Source organism: Rousettus aegyptiacus, unplaced genomic scaffold (genome assembly GCF_014176215.1).
Source record: "Rousettus aegyptiacus isolate mRouAeg1 unplaced genomic scaffold, mRouAeg1.p scaffold_m13_p_2, whole genome shotgun sequence".
NCBI lineage: Eukaryota > Metazoa > Chordata > Mammalia > Chiroptera > Pteropodidae > Rousettus > Rousettus aegyptiacus.
Window position 1 is genome coordinate 173927040 of NW_023416295.1, and position 16159 is coordinate 173943198.

General features: G+C 59.8%; 1 protein-coding gene and 1 long non-coding RNA gene across 2 annotated transcripts; one reads left to right on the top strand and one right to left on the bottom strand.

Annotated features, from left to right (window-relative positions):
* Positions 1–375: 375 nt before the first annotated feature.
* Positions 376–11123, bottom strand: PNPLA5 (patatin like phospholipase domain containing 5). Its single transcript, XM_016135699.2, has 9 exons — positions 10551–11123; positions 9915–10147; positions 8093–8158; positions 7608–7817; positions 6364–6424; positions 4348–4533; positions 2240–2372; positions 1113–1229; positions 376–478 (listed from the first exon to the last, which is right to left on the bottom strand). Exons 1-9 carry the CDS (start codon positions 10744–10746, stop codon positions 376–378), a joined length of 1305 nt encoding a protein of 434 aa, XP_015991185.2. The 5' UTR covers positions 10747–11123.
* A 55-nt stretch (positions 11124–11178) lies between these two features.
* On the top strand, positions 11179–15949 carry LOC107505542. Its single transcript, XR_001595728.2, has 2 exons — positions 11179–14044; positions 15222–15949. It is a non-coding gene; the product is annotated as an uncharacterized LOC107505542 (long non-coding RNA).
* Positions 15950–16159: the final 210 nt, after the last annotated feature.

Genomic DNA, 16159 nt, shown 5'->3' on the forward strand with positions numbered 1-16159 from the left:
AACCCCGCTTCTCGGCGGATGCTGCCCCCAAGTCTCCCATGTGGAAATTCCAGAACCGAAACTTACGTCTCAGCTCCTGCCTTCCCGTCTTCCTCTGATGAGACAAGGGCAGGGCGACATGGCCCTAGGACAGACCAACAGGTCGGGCCTCTCCCCAAAATGGACCCGAACCCCAGGGAACTGGCTCCTAGGAGCAGATGCTCCAGAGGGGCTGGTGGGACCTCCTCCAGCTCGTGGGAGCCACCCCCCCAAACACACACACACACACACACACACACACACACGGGCTGGGATGGCTGTCTAAGAGAAAAACAGGGAGGCTGCCCCCTCAGCCCTCCATTCGGACAGGTCCGAGCTCCGGAAAGCAAGCCAAAGTCAGGCCTCAGGCAAGGGCCTGATGGGCGGGGCGGGTCCGGGCTTCTTGGCCAGGTCCACAGGGGGCGCTGCCTCAGGCTGGTGGTGGCTGGTGACTGGTAGGCTGCAGGAGAAGCAGAGGCCAGTGAGGTCAAGTCGTCAGAGCCCATGGCCGGGCGGAAGGCAGGACGAAGGGCAGCCTAGCACACAGTGAGCCCAGGTCACGCCTGTCCCAGACCTTGCGATGAAAAAGGACCTGAGGCCCTTATCCTGGCTGAGCTGGAGTGACAGGATGGTCCCGGGACGGCCCCTCCCTAGGAGTGCTGCACCTGGGAGTTCTGGGTAGGCAGAGGCTGCCGTGTCGCCCTGGGAGGACCGTGGTCCCAGCCAGCGCAGAGGACAGGTTGGGGAGAGGCAGGCGGCCTCAACCCAGACCCCACACAGGGCACGCGGGGGCATCTGGAAGGGCGGCAGAAAGACTGATGGGGATGGCAGAGCAGGGAGGCCCCCTGTGCTCCCTGAGCTCAGGCTGTCTCTGTATGGGGCAGGGAATGGTGACTGCCCCCCACTGGGCCCTGCAGACCGACCAATGGGGGCTGGCCCGCCGCGGGGACCAAACACACGTGCCAGGGCTGCACAGGCAGACAGACTGAGGGCCACGGTGGTAGGGACGGCCTACCCAGGGTCCGGGGAATCAGCCGGCACCACCCCCACCCCGCGGCCACCCCCACGCCCCAGGCTCGTCCGCCCACCCGCACCTGACCAGCCCCAGGAGTTGGTCCTTCATCCTGGAGTAGACCCTGAGAGTAAAGCCCTTCGGCAGCTCCTTCATCCGCCACAAGTCGGCCGGCATGTCCGGCAGCCACAGTACCAACCTGGAGGAAGGCCCACGGCTCCCGCTGGCTGCACCCAGACGTGGGCCCAGCCAGCACCCCCTCCCCACAGTCCCTGCACCCAAAGCACCAGGGCCAAAGGAAGGGGGTCGGGGGAAGGAGCACCCAGAAGCGTGGGCTCCACTGCGGCACAGGTCAGACCCATGGGGCACTTGCAGGGGGAGTGGGGGGTCTCTGATTGGTGGAGGCAGCCCGGCCCTTAGGGTCAGCTCCACAGGACACAAGTGGGGAGCGCAGGGGAGGAAAGTGGAGGGGCTTTGGGGTCAGCTGGCTGGCGGTGCAACCCAGCTCCCCTGCTCATCGGCTGTGTGAACCTCGTGGCCCTCAGTTGCCTCACCTGCCAAATGAGAACAGTCACCCCGCCCACACTTCCGTCCTGCTCTCTCTCTCCTCCCCAGACCAGCTCCTGCCCTGCCCACTCCACTCCTCTGCACCCTCTCCCCGCAGCGGCCAGGGATCTTCCTCAAACCTGCAGCCCCCACAGCGCGTCCTTGCTCAAACCTACCTGTGCCACCCACGTGGGCCCTACAGTGTCTGCAGAGGGCTGGGTTATGCAACTGTGGCCGAGAAAGCCCCTGGCCAGACACCTCCTCAGACTCACCAGACGCTGCAGGGCCTCACTGCCCACGGCGCTGTCCTTAGATGAACCTCTAAACCTTACACTAGGCGGACAGTCCGCAAAGTGTAATGTGACAAGCAGAACGTAAGCAGGACTGCCACCTCCTTTGTTCTGGACCTTCTACCTGTATTATTGCAACCCACATGCAGGTTACGGAAGATACCAAGTATTTACACTGCCTCCCCATCAGTCCTGTTTCGCAGAGGAGACCACCGAGACCCCTCTGAGTCCTTCGGCCAACAAGAGGCAGCGCGGGGAGCCCAGCCCGGCTCCGCCCGCCGGTGTATCAGCCTCGCTTCCTGCCATGGGCTCTGGTCTCCGCCACAACCCCGGCAGCAAGCCAAGAGTCCCAGGACTCGGGGCCCGGCCTCACCGTCTGGTCTGGAAGTAGGTGTACTGGAAGGGCAGCGTGCAGGGCAGCAACAGGTACTCCAGCACCCTCCCGAGGCTCGACTGGCAGCATCGGGCCCAGAGGCTGGAATCCCTCATGCACGCTCTCTTCAGTCCTGCAAGAGAAGCCACGGTATGGCTGGCCGCCCCTCCGGCCAGCTCCTCAACACCAGCTCTGGGGCAGGCAGCCTGCCCCCCCCCACCGCCCCCCGCAGAGGAAAGCAGAGTACAGAGCAAGCCCCCACCCCCTCAGCTCCTGCTCTCTCATGATTGTTCTGGAAATGGGCAGGGTGTGTTCCTTTCACCAAAGAGTAAACTGAAGTTCAGAGCGGAGAGGTAACTTGCCCAAAGACCATTGCCAAGACGCAGCAGGGCCAGGATGGACCCAAGGCCTGCCAGGCTCTCCAAGCTCCTTCCCACCCCTCTGGAAAGTCTGCTGTGGCCCCCCAAGATGAGATAGGTGCCCACATCAGACTTTCCTCAGTAACACATCGCTAGAATTATTAACCACAGCAGCCGGAGCAACTGGGACCGCAACGACCATTTTCCGAGCCCTCTGTCCCCTGAACTGACCAGAGAGGACCCGACGAGCACCCTGGCCAAGGCAGAGCCAGGACCCAAATCCTCCCCCCGCCCCCCGCCACCTGCTCAGATCTTGGCGCAGCCAAGCACACACCACCGACCCGGCTCTGGTCCATGTCTCCGGGAGGGTTCACGGACAGCACAGTTCAAAGACCCAGTGCCCCATTGACCTGCTGTGCACCCCAGGACGAGTCCCTTCCCGTCCCCAAGCTTAGACTACCTCCTCCGCAGTGTGCGATGTCAGGATTGCCTCCCCAAGCAGACAGGCGGGGATTAGAGATGCCTGTAAGGGCCAGGCCAGAGGGCAACTCCCTTCCCAGCTGGGAACAGCAGTTTTCACCCCGCCGCATCATAGGGGCTGCTCTCTGGTGCCCCCATGTGGCCGCGTGGATGCTGCCGGCGGTCCAGAGCCCCAGGCTTGGACCCCAGGGGCTCAGCCCACGTCTGCTCACCCTGTGTGGCCTCAGTGCTGACAGAGGCCCCTCCTCAAGCCCCCCTCCACTCCCCCGCCTCCTCGTCCCTGCTCTGGCCTCGCCAACATCATCTCTCCTCCCGGCCTCCTGCCTCCCCAGCCTGTCTCCTCCGAGCTAAGCTACCCTGGCCAGGACCTAGAGTTCAGAGCAGCAATGAACTCTAAAAGGAGGGGTTGCCCCAGCAACGCCCTCCCAGGGGCCCTGTCTCTCTTCTCCAGGCCACCTGCCCAACCCGCCCAACCTCCCTCAGCTCATCTCTCTACCCTGCCCCCAACCACTGCGCTACAGCCACAGGGAACTCCGGCTCCCCGCCCCCCCCCCCCCGCCGACTCGCCCCAGGACGTCCGCACACGCTGTGCCCTCTGCCTGGATGCTTGTCCGCCCCCACTGCTTGGCCGACTCTCCTTTCACGTCTCGCTTAGAAGCTGTTCTAGCTCACCCCCAACCAGCACGATTACCCGCACGCGTGAGGCCCCAGGACTGTCCTGCTTTTCAGTTGTGACCTTTGGGTTACTGAGCAGGAGACGAAAGGTTCAGAGCAGAACTCCTGGTTCTGCCATTTGCCAGCTACGTGACCTTGGGTGAGTCATTTCACCTCTCCGCGCTGTGGTTTTTTTCATCTGTACGAGGCGCAGAATTGAGCACCATACCCCGAGTACTGTCGAGAAGACGAAACGTGTCCAGACCTTCCGGGTGCGACTCTCCTGTGTCCCTCAGTACCGCCTGCCCTTCTCTGCACAGGGGACAAAGACCTGGCTTTCTCAGAAACAGACTTGGGTTTGAATCCTCCCACTGCGGGCTTTGAGACCTTGGCGAGTCCCTTCTCCTCTCTGAGCTTCAGTTTTTTCATCAGTGAAACAGGTAAGGAACACACTTAGGCCCACGGTGGGGGCACCACACCTGGCACGAGGCAGGTGCTCAGAAAAATGAGTCACGTCCTCTTCCTGAGAGCTGTCCTCCCCGGGGCAGTTTCCGGGCCCCAGCCCTGCATGCTGGGCTCGTGCCAGGGGAGCAAGTGCGGGAGGAAGGACAATACCAGTCTCCAGCTCCGGCGAGAGCATCTCGAAGTTGGGCACATCCTTGACCGTCACGTTGGGCACTGCCCAGTTGAGAGACAGGCCTGCCTTCTGGCCTCGGTCATGACCAGCGCCCCAGGTCTCATCGGCTGGGGCTGGGGGCTCCTTAGACACTAACGTCCACAGCACCGGCTCCTTGGTGAGTCCTGGGTCAGGAGAGGGGAGAGATGCGACAGGTCAGCATGTCGGGGCCTTCTGGTGACAGTGACTCCCCCGGCTCTCCACCCTGTCCACAGCTCTCAATGCCCAAACCCAACTCTGACGGACGCACGGCTGGTCCCGGTGATGCTGGCCTGCATTCCCCCGGCCTCGCTCTGCTCTCTTCCCTGTGCACTTTCTAATAGTCAATCAGAGCCCAGACCCTGAAGACCCCGTCCGGGGTTCAAACCCTGGCTCCACCACATGCGAGCTACGGGACCTAACGGCTCCGTGCCTCAGTTTCCCTCTCTGTGAAAGGGGGAAATTAAGGCCTGCTCTATGTGGTTGCTCTGAGAATTAGTTAAGGACATGAAGCTCAGGCCCAGTTTGGGGACACGTTAGCTCAGCCAGCGCTTCTGCTGCTGCGTGTTTCGGGCCGCGGTGCGGGGGACGGAGGACACAGCTTCCGCGGTCAGACAACCTGGGTTCACGCCGCAGCTCTACCGCTTTGAGGAGCATTGCCCTGAGGGGTGGCACCCAAGCTCCCCAGCTCCAACCTCTCCGGCCCACCCACTGCCCCACGCGTGTGTACGCACACGCACACGCACCCACGCACACACACGCAAACACACACACATACACACACGCATGCGCACATGCACACATGCACGCGCACCCACGCACACACATGCAAACGTACACACACACAAACACACACATGCACACACTCACACATGCACACACGCAGGCACACACATGCACACATACACGCACACATGCACACACGCGCGCGCACACACGCACACACAAACACATGCGCACACGTGCACACTCACACACACACATGCACACACAGCACATGCACACACAAACACAAACATATGCGCACACGCACACGCACACACACGCACGCACACACATGCAAACACACATACACATACACACACGCAAACACACACATATACACACACGTGCACACTCACACATGCGCACGCGCACCCACGCACACACATGCAAACACACACGCACACACATGCAAACACACACACAAATGCGCACTCACACATGCACACATGCACGCACGCACACACACATACACACACTCACGCGCACCCATGCACACATACACATGCACGCGCACCCACGCACACACATGCAAATGCACACACACATACAAACACACACACGCGCACACTCACGCATGTGCACACGCACGCACACACACGCACACACACGCACACACATGCACACACACCCACACACAGCACATGCACACACAAACACAAACATATGCACACACGCACGCACACACGCACGCACACATGCACACACGCACGTGCATGCAAGCTCACGCGCACGCACACGCACGCACACCTACAGCCATACTGAGTTACGTTCTCTGAAAGTGCCGGCCTCTGTTCCTTTGCTCTTGCTTTTCTTCCCTCTGCCTCGAGGGCCCTCTTCAACTTTTCCACAGTCTTCCTAACTAGGCACTGCCTCCAGGAAGCCTTCCTTGACCACTCCACCCTCCTCCTCCCCAGCTCCCCGGCTGGGTCAGGTGCCTGCTCTGGGCTCCCATAGCCCTGAGCATCCCTGGGGCGATGTCCCTCTCTGGGTCTGACCCCTGTACCAGGTTGTGGGCGGCTCAAGAGCAGGACACACGGCCTGGGTCCTTCCTCTCTGGTCCCCAGCATCCAGCTCAGGCCGAACATAGAGCAGATGCTGAGGATGAACATGAGTGAGCCAAGGTCCATAAAATCTCACAGGCCCCAAAAGCAGGATCTGCTTGGCACTCGTGTGGGACGAAGTCCCTAGCCACTGCGGGGACCGCCACCTACCGCGTCTCTCAAGGAACTTCAGGGCATCCAGGTAGCCTTGTCGGCAGTTGTCAGCTACCATCTGCCAACACACAGGTCAGGGCGGGTTGGGGAAGGCCTGGACCTCCCCCCGAGCTGCCGATCACAGGCCAGAGCCTTGTCTTCAACTGGAAGTGAGCCTAGCCCAGTTGATACTCCCTAAGAGACCCTCCGGCAGGGTTCAAGGACCCCGAGGGCCCCCAGCCCGGGAAGCGAGTGCCGCAGGACTGCAGGAGAAACAAGTTGGCTCTCCATCCCCCACCCTCATCCTCACCCCAGCCCAAGATGGCCGGGATATTACCTGGCTCCCTGTAGGTCAGTGGGTGATGTGTTCTTTTGCCTGTTTGATATTCATTTCCAGGACCAGCCTGGGATGGCAAAGGAACCCAGGGGCCTGGGGGCCCACCCCCGCCTGTCTCTGCCAGGGCACCCCTAGAGGGGAAAAGGTGCCTGCCCGTCCAATCTCCTCGCTGTGTTACCGAGGACAGACGGGCCACCTTTCTGAGACCCTCAGTTTTCTTGTCTGCAAATAGGGCTGCGATGTTCTGTCCACCCCAGGGCTGTGGGGAGGATCCGAGGCATGGAGATTACCTCGTTCCACAAGCTATAAAACATCACAGGACCGTAAGAGGTGTGAAGGAAGAGGATGGGGCCGGGGCGCTTGGGGAGAGGGAGCGAGTGGTGAGGCTAAACTGTGTTGTCAAGTTACCTCTTTTTCAGAAACACCAAGAGGCAAAAAGCAGAAAATGTGGGTCTGCTGGCCATCTTTTCTGTGCTTACACCTCGCTGCAGTCTGGGGCAGCGGCTAAGAGCACGGGCTGGGCTAGCTCAGGATTTGAGACCTGGCTTGGGTGTTTCCAGGCTGTGTGACTTTGAAGAAGCCCCTTAACCTCCCTGAGCCATGGTGGCCTGCCCTGGGAAACGAAGATGCCAAAAGCACCTTCGCACAGAGCCGGGCCGGCGGTTGCCCTGGCAGGGGCGAGGCTCAAACCCCAGCTCCGCAGAGCTGGCTTCAGGGTGCTGCCTTGCCCTGGGGCCAGTCCTAGCTCGGAAGCGGAGGAACTGTAAGGACACAGTGCGAGCCTCAGGAGGTGGTTTCAAGGGCTCGGTTCTAATTGCCCCAAGGCTGTGCGGAGTCTTCTCGGGCACAGAGTCTGACACAAGCAGCCCTTGACCGTGACAGAGCCTCTGACGCCTTCGAGGCTGGCCGCCAGAGCTACACCCACCTCCAAGGTGGGCCACAGGAGGCTGGAGAACCCCTGGAATAAGTTCATGGTGGAGATCTGGAAGCTGGCATTGAAGGTGTACAGCTCGTGAAAGCTGGCCGAGGTGCTCTGGGGGCAGATGTCCACTGTCCCGGTGAAAGGCGACACGGTGATGGTGTGAGGGTCCTCCGAGAAGGGCAGGTTGTTGCTCAGAGCCCCGTCGAAGTAGTACTGCAAGGCAGGTGGGCGGGGCTGCCCTCTCAGGAAGCCCGGCCTCCTCCCACGCCGCCATGGAGCCCCTGGCCGGGGCGGGTCTGCAGCCCGTGACCCTGTGGCTGCCCCTGAGTCACTAGACCTGCTCTGGCCCGGGGTGCTCTGAGCACCCCAGGAGCAGGGGGAGCTGGGACACACAGGGAGTCGAGGAGTGCTGGTAACCCCACCCACACACCTTCAGCAACAGGTGCCTCGGGCCACCCAGGGCGCAGGGCAAGGCCTTGGTCACTTACCTGCCCTCTGAATTTGGGGGGGATGATCCCACAGTAGAAAGGAAAGTACGTGGAGCAGATCAATGCCTGAGGGGACAAGAGTCGGCGGAAACAGCCGGAAACAGCCGTTCATCCTCCTGGCGCCCGGAACCCGGCGCTCCGTGTGCTGCGTCCAGAGCAGAAAGCTGGGGGGGGGGGGGGGGGCGGGGGCGGGGAGGGGCCGGGGACGCGTCGTGTCGGGTCCCAGCTGAGTGCTCAAGGTTAAGAAGAGATGTGAGCTCAGGCCCTCTCGGCAGCCGTCCTCTCCCTGCTGACGGGAGCCTCGGGGCTGAGGCTGAGACCCCGTCCCCGAAACGCGGACCGCGGCATCAGCGCCACCTCCCTTCCATCGGTCCCGCGGGAATCCTCCGCCAAGAAGCGAGGGGCGTCTCCCCACGCGTGTTCCTTGGCCCCTGATCCAACCAGATGCGCCTCAGACAAGAAACCGCGACTTCTCTGTCCACTTAGAAAACACCGTCTACTCTTCCCAGTAGAGGCTCTGACAAGTCCTGCAGTAAAAAGGACTCTAAACATAGACCGTGATGCTGCTGGTATTTAGGACTGGGTGATTCTCCCTTGTGGGGATGGGAGGCTCTGCCCTGTGCATTGAAGGGTGCTCAGTAGCACCCCTTGCCTCTACCCACCAGTGTACACACGCACGTTCACGCACCCACACTGTCGCAACAGCCCCGAACATCCCCAGGGGCTGCCGAATGGCGCCGAAGGGAAGCCGCCCCGGCTGAGGACACCTGACCTAGCGCTTCCCAGCACGTGGAGCAGAGGGCCGGTCTCCTGGAGCCCTTGGACATCCCGTCCAGTCCTCCCCGGAGGCACAGGACCTCTCCTGGCTCTCACAGGGTCGGCGCCTCGTTCCCACAGGTTAACAGGAAGAGTGACGGCCGTTGAGATTTACTGAGCATCTACCATGTGCCAGGCCCTGTGCTACGTGCCATATAGGCAAAGATGCTGGAACGTGCTTTGGGTTGCTCAGGTGGCTTTCTTGGGGGGCCGCGGACGTTAGCCTGTAGCAAGAGGCTGGTTCCTCCTAGTACACCCTAAGAATTCCAGTCAGCACAGACCCAGAAACAAGCCCCCTGCTGGGTGCTGGAGACCCCGAGATGAAGCAGATTCTGTATCGAGGACCCCGATCCGGGCGGAACGTGAGACCCTGATTGGCGGGGGGCAGAGCTGTCGTGGGGGGAGCACAGGCCTCCTGGCTGAGGCCTTTGCAGGGCTGGGCCCTGCGTCCCGACCTGTCCGAGCTCGCCCGGGGACCCTCCTGTCCTCCCCACCTCCCGCGCCTGCCCACGGCACGTCCCCCTGTTTTACTTCAGTACTGACAGGTGTGGGCGCTACATGTATCTCGCACCCATCCGACGAGGAGCTCCAGCACCCAGGCGAGACCTGGGTCTGCGTGCCTGGCATGGTGACCAGCCCATGATGGACGCTCAGTGTTGAGAAGCGCCCAGAGGACTGGGCTGGCTGGGGGCTGGGCGGCCGTGGCTCTGGAAAGAGCGGCCCTTGGGGATGGGGCTCCGACTAAGAAAGCCTGACTTTGCCACCGGCCCCAGCCGCACCCGCGGAGGGCCTAGGTGCCTCATGGCAGGCTGGGCCGTCCCCCTCCTCACCTCGCCACCCGACTCCGCACCGCGTGATCCCCTCCATTGTAAACTGACGGAGGCGCCTCCAGTTCACCCGCACCCCTACTCCGCAGATGTATCTCGCCCAGGAAGTGCCCAGAGAGGCCAGTTCCGGTTGGAGATGGAGCCCCCCCAAGACCCCGGGGGGCCCACCAGCAGCTCACCTGGATGACCTCATCGCGGGAGGCGAATTCAGTGACTATGAAGTTATCGCCTCCGGGCCAGCGGGTCAGCGAGATGCCCAGTCGCTGGGAGGCCAGGATGTGAGCGTCGGGCGGTAGTAAGAGCTGTAGCATCGGCTCGAGGTACTCCACGGGGGTGAAGGCGGGGTGGAAGGTGCCCAGACTCAGCTGCTCAGCCTTATGGACCAAGCCAAGCAGAGAGGAGCAGCAGAAGTCTGCAGGCAAACGTGGGGACAGGGGCCTGCCACACCCGCTGGAAGGCTGCACCTCCCTGCCGCACGGGCCATGGGAGTGGAGGGGTCCCTGGTCCCCCGCTCACAAGTCCCATGCCCAGCCCTGCGTTCCGATGTTCTGCCTCGCCTCCACCCCCAAGTCCCCTTGGGAATGGTCTTCCCTGCTCTGACCCTTGGATCCCTCTTCTGTGAAAGCGGGTAGCCATCTCCTGAGCCCCCCAGGCTTGCACAGGGAATAAATGTGAGTGTGCGGGGTGGAAAGACCGCCGGCCACAGCGCCAGGCACGAGGTCCCCAGACGCCCCTCTCTCCGTGCCCGCCAGCTCTGCCCGAGAGCCCCCAAGCCCTCTGCGCCCGCCCGCGCCCGCAGGGTCCCTGGGACGCACCTATGGGCTTGCCCAGGAGGACGCAGATGGCGTTGAGCGCCCCGGAGGAGGAGCCGTAGATGCGACCGGCGCCCTGGAGCAGGAGCGGGGCGCGCTCCCTCAGGCACTGGGTCACGCCCACGTGGTAGAGGCCCAGGAAGCCGGCTCCGGAGAAGGACAGGTTCCAGCTACCCTCCTCCTGGAAGCAGCAGGCCATGGCGTTGGGGTCCCGAGGTTGGATTGCGGCGAGGAAGCTGGCCAGTGGCACGGGGCAGAGACGCGGAAGCCTCCCCAGAGCCCAGCGTGGAGCCGTGGATGTGGCCCAGAAGGTAAGCTCTTGTGGGAGCCCAGGCCCTGCCCCAGCAAACGAGGTCCCCGGTCGCCGACTTCCCTCTCCTCCAGATGAGCACCGGGGCGCCCTGACACTGCTCCGACGTGCCCGGCCCAGACTGCGGGGTGATGTGGTCCCCAGGGGAGTGGGACCAACGCCTGGCCTGATGATTGGCAGTCCAGATGGAAGCCTTATTCCCGCCCCAGACCCACAGATGAGGAAATCCAGGGCAGGAGGGAAAGCCAGGAAGGGGCAGAGCCGGACCCACGACACCCAGTCTTCAGTGTTGACAGACTTAACTTCTGCAGCTGCGCTGGCTCGGCTGGCCAGGAATCCAGTGGGAGGCGGGACATCTGGGTCCCGGACTGTCCCCACGACCTGTGGACTTTGCCCTAGCTCCTCGCCCTCTCTGGGCTCTGGTATTTTCAGCATAATAAGAGGGGCTTGCCTCTGAGCAGTCTGGAGGTCTTTCTGCTCTGACCTCTGCGTCCTCAGACAAGACCCCGCGATCAACTGGCCAGCTCCAGGGGGTGGGGGGAGGCGCCGAAGGCAGGAGCCGCAGGCCCTCGCCCTGTGCAGTCAGTCGCCTTCACAAAGCTGTGTGACTAGGGACCACTGTACCCACGTCCACTTGGGGACACCGAGCATGGACAAGGCTAGCAAAAGCTTCAGAGACAACTTGGCCGCATCCTGTGAACCAAGCAGCTGTTCTGGAAACCAAGCCGGGGCGACGGGCGAAAGTAAGCACCCCGAGAAGTTCTCGGAGAAGCAGGGGTGGCGGCTACGCCTGTAGTGGGTTGTAGGCAACTGCCTCCCCGCCCCCCGCTCCCCAGGGATGGGTGAGAACCACAATGGGCACCATGTGGAATGTCAGGGGGCCTTAGAAGCATGGGGCACAAAGAAGAACAAGGTTTATTGCTTGAGGCCATTTACCCGAATACTCCCAAAGTAACACTATGTATCTTTAAAATAACACATTAACTGCCTAGAGGACTAGTTGGAAGGTCACGTATTGCGTATTGCGCAGGGTCAGAGAGGGCTAGGGGGGAGTGGAAGGCGAGAAAAACAAAGGTGGGGAGGAAAGGCCAATGAATGAAGTAACAGAATGAAAAGGGCGCAGTGTGCCCGAGGGCCCGGGACACAGGTGGGAGGCAGCGGCAGAGGTGGCCCCGGCCGGGCCAGCCCCGTGCGCCACCTGCACACTGCGTAGCAGTCAGACCCGCGGGGCCAAGCCTCCTCTGCTCACTCGTAATTCCAGGCTGCCTGGGGGCCTGTCTCCACGGAGGTGGGGGCCCGAACCTCAGGAGAGGCTGAAGGTGAGTGCCACACTTATGCAAGCATTCCCCTCCTACCTGGCATCGGGCTGAGCACTCGCTTTTCTGAGGTCATCTCATTTTACCTTCGTGACAGTCCTGCGAGATAGACAATATTGCTGGCCCCATTTGACAGCCGAAGAAACTGAGATACAAACCAGGACCCCAAGCGAGCTCTGCCAGGGAAAGGCCACGCAGGGACTCCACTGGCCTCCCCGTGCCCTAGCAGGAGACAGGGTAGGGGCAGCAAAGGGAGCCGGGGGAGCCTGTTTCAGGCCAGAGGAGCCGCGGGGGCCCTGCCGAAGGGCATGGCGTTTCATGACTCAGCAGTCAAGAAGGAACCGAGCTTCCAGAGGGATCTCGGGAGGCTGAATGTGGAGAGGCTGGAGACTCAGTAAGTCAGGCTCAGGGCACAGTGGCTGGGCCAGGTGGGCCACCCAGGCTGGTGGCAAGGCGGCGCACAGCGGGGCCGATGCGCCCTTGGGACTTCCAGGTAGAGGTGAATGTGAGCTGTGGGGAGAGGGGGGACTGCTCACGGCACTGGGTGGGACGAACTGGCCCTGGGGTCGTGGCAGTGGTCACGGAGACACGGGGAGAGCGTGTCCTTCAGAAAACAGCCTAGAACGAGGAGGGACTCCGTAAGCTGCTACTGTGTGTTTCCCAAGTTTACGCCTAAGGGACAAAGGCAAAGTAGCATATGTGGGATGCTGCTTTTCCTATAAGAAATAAGGGGAAATGAGAAAATGGTCATGCGTCTGCTTCTTCCTCTTCTTTTTGAAAAACAAACAAAAACAAAACAAAACAAAACAAAAAGAGAGAGAGGCACTAAGAAGTTAAACCATGACCTAGATGTGGGCTGGCAAGGGGCAGGCAGGTCAAGTGGAAGGGATGTTGAGCAATACTTTTTGAGTTTACCTTCGTGTTTAAATTTGACTTTGGAACTCCTTTAGTCTTTCATACACTAAAAGAAAAATCGTCGAACGTTAGATGAAAAGAAATCTTAAAATGGAATACCAGCGGAAATGAACAAACCTAACTGCATTTCTACTTAATCATATAACCACACAGAATTGGGGGTGTTCGAACACTGGACTTTGCCCTGATATCCTCAGACCACAAACAGAAGGACTGCAAGCAAGGACTGACCTTCGGGAAATCCTGAAACTCTTTCCTGTGATTCGTAGGATGAGCCAAAGAAAATGTATTGAAGGTAACATGAGTTAGGTTCTTACCGTCAGCAAAAAGAGTTATGAGTATGGACAGACAAAGGCTAGAAAGAACCTCGAATTGGAATCGAAGGTACCAGCATGAATCTGTGAGTTAAGAAAGAAAGATAGACAGACAGATCTAGACACAGATGTAGATACATGTGTCTTACTATTATTCTTACACAGTTTTATTTAGATTTTGAACACTGTCCTCTGAAAGGGCCTTGAAGCAAAAATACCCCAGACTAAATCTGGGGCAATTTAAACATCAAAACAAATAATTTTAATAACAGAATGTTCATGGAATGAAATAAGAGTCTGAGTCCATAAATGAAATGAATGAATAAATAAATGGAGAAGAAGGAAAAGCTCTCCCTTAGCAAAATGCTAAGCGATCATTGTAGACAGTAATATGAAAATGGACCATCGTTTTGCAGGATGCTCAGTTGTAATTGATTCGGCCGACAGTTATCAACAGAGGCCAGATCTGGTGGGGACAGGGAACAGGATATTTACATAGTTTCAAAGTATCTCTCTCACATTTACTATTAATTACAAAAGTGAAACTAGGTCACAGTGGATTAACCCTACAAATACAGCCATAACCAAGTATCAAAGTCATCGTCACCAGTGAAGAGACAGACTGACATCACATGCCTCCAGGTATGATCCCCTAAGAAGGACAGAATAATGACCCTCCAAAGATATTCCCATCCTAATACTAAGAACCTGTGAATACGTTATCTTACATGTCAAAGAGTCTTTGCGGGTGCGATTACATTAAAGATCTGGGTGGGTCCAATGTCATCTTGAGGGTCCTTAAAAGCGGAAGGGGGAGGTAGAAGAGTCGGAGAGAGGTTTAAAGACGCTACGGTGCCGACTCTGAAGATGGAGGAAGGGGTCTCAAGCCAAGGAACGTGACGTCTCGCAGGGGCACGGGGTCCTTCTGGAGCTCCCGGGAGGAGCGCAGCCCGGCTGGCATGTTGATTCGACCCTGGCGAGACCCGTTTCAGGCTTCTGACCTCCCGAACTGTAAAATAAGGAATCTGTGCTGTTTCTAAGCCGCCTTAGTTTGTGGTCACTTGTTACAGTGGAAACAGGACATGGTACACATCACTTCCATGGTGTTCTGGACGGAAATGCATAACTTGAATGACATTCGGAGGAAACGTGATGTAAGGGATTGGATTAAAGTGAGGGATGTTTTACTAAAAAAAAAAAAGGTCAGACCGTGAAAGACGAAGAAAGGCAGGTTAAAGGAGACTCACGAGACGTGATGACGAAGTGCCCCCGTGCCCCCGGGTCTGCTCCTGGCCGGGAGGGACAGTCGGGGTGCACGCGGGAGCCGCGAGGGAGAGGGCGGGGCCGTGCGGAGGTCCCGCGTGCCGGTTCCGAAGGCCGTCCTGGGGTGGCGCGAGAGGCAGTTCTCGTTCTTTGGAAAGACGCTGGGATGTCCAGGAGCAGAGAGGACCGAGGTCCGCAACCTGATCCCCCACGCCCCCCCCCCAAAAAAAAAACCCTCTCGCTCTGTATCCTTGACTATTTATCAACGTTTAGAGAGACGGAAAGTGGATGCGGCAAATCTTACTGATCAAAGAGTCTGGGTAGCGGGGACGTGAGAGTTTTTAATTTATTTTTTTTTTACATAATTCTTGCAACTTCTCTAAAACGTGAGATCAGATCGAAAGGAAAAGGAGAAAGACAGGGACAGTTGCGCCCCTCCCGGCTGGGCTCGGGGCCTGGAGAGGGGGTCGTCGGTCTGCGGCCGCGAGGAGGGCGTCACGTGAGGTGCTGGCTTGATTTTTACGGTTGTTTTTATTTTTTGACGGCGCCTTTGGAGGGGCCAGGGATCGGCGGAGCCTCCGTGGAAAGGCGGTCAGAGACTCCGACCTGTTGCCGCGTCTGCTCCGTCGGTGCCTCTGGGTCAGTCAATGCCCCCAAAGCGAGGGTCCCCCTCGCCGAGCAAGAGGAACGAGAAGTCCGAAGCTACACTAGAGAGTGGGGACGGCCACAGGGACACTCTCCAAAAACGGAGCGGAGCGGAGAAGTGGCCTCTGAGCCCTGAGGACGGACGCCCGAGCCCTGTGTCCTCTCGTTGGTGAAGGGCGGTGACACGGGACCCGCAGAAGGCGGAGGCTTCCGGCACACGGCGGCTGCCGCCTGAGACTCGGCGACACCACCTGCTACGGTCACCCGCGATGACGAAGCCTCTGACTCCTCTGCGCGTCCTGCGGACCCAGCACTGCCCAGCTGCCGCCCGCGGGCCGCGGCTCCGCCATCGCCGTCCTCCCCCAGGTCGCCCGTCTCTGACCCCGTCTTCTGCTCAGGAAGCTTGCGAAAGCCAAGTGGCGTGGCGTCGCCGGAGCGCGTGGTGTCCCACGGTGTCCCCTTCCGTGCCCGTCCGCACGGCTCGTGGGGCTGGCCTCGTTTTCCTCAGCCCGCCTGGCCGCTGGCATATGTGAGAGAAGCCGAACAAACGGACCCCGTGCCCTCTCGTTTGAATCCTCTTTTACTCTAAGAGGATGAAAGCCCTCGTTGCAGGGAGACGAACATGGTCATTTTCACTTATTAAAGTTTACTCATGTTTTTTAAGTTAAAAAGAGAGGAGAAAGGGAGGTGCGGGGCTGAGCCCAGGCCTGACTGACCAGCACCAACGGGTATGACGAGGGACGGTGACTGGTGACTGGAGAAGTCAGAGGAAAGTCCCAAGGGAGTGGGGGGAGGGGAGAGGGGCTTCGATGCCTCCTGGGGTGGGCGGGGGTGGGGTACGGGTCCCTA

Excerpts from the sequence above, each read along its gene's own strand:
- PNPLA5 (XM_016135699.2), bottom strand. The coding sequence starts at position 10,746 with ATGGCCTGCTGCTTCCAGGAGGAGGGTAGCTGGAACCTGTCCTTCTCC. Across the intron at positions 8,159-9,914 it reads CCCGCGATGAGGTCATCCAG|GCATTGATCTGCTCCACGTA; the intron begins GTGAGCTGCTGG and ends TTGTCCCCTCAG. Across the intron at positions 1,230-2,239 it reads ACCTACTTCCAGACCAGACG|GTTGGTACTGTGGCTGCCGG; the intron begins GTGAGGCCGGGC and ends GCCTTCCTCCAG.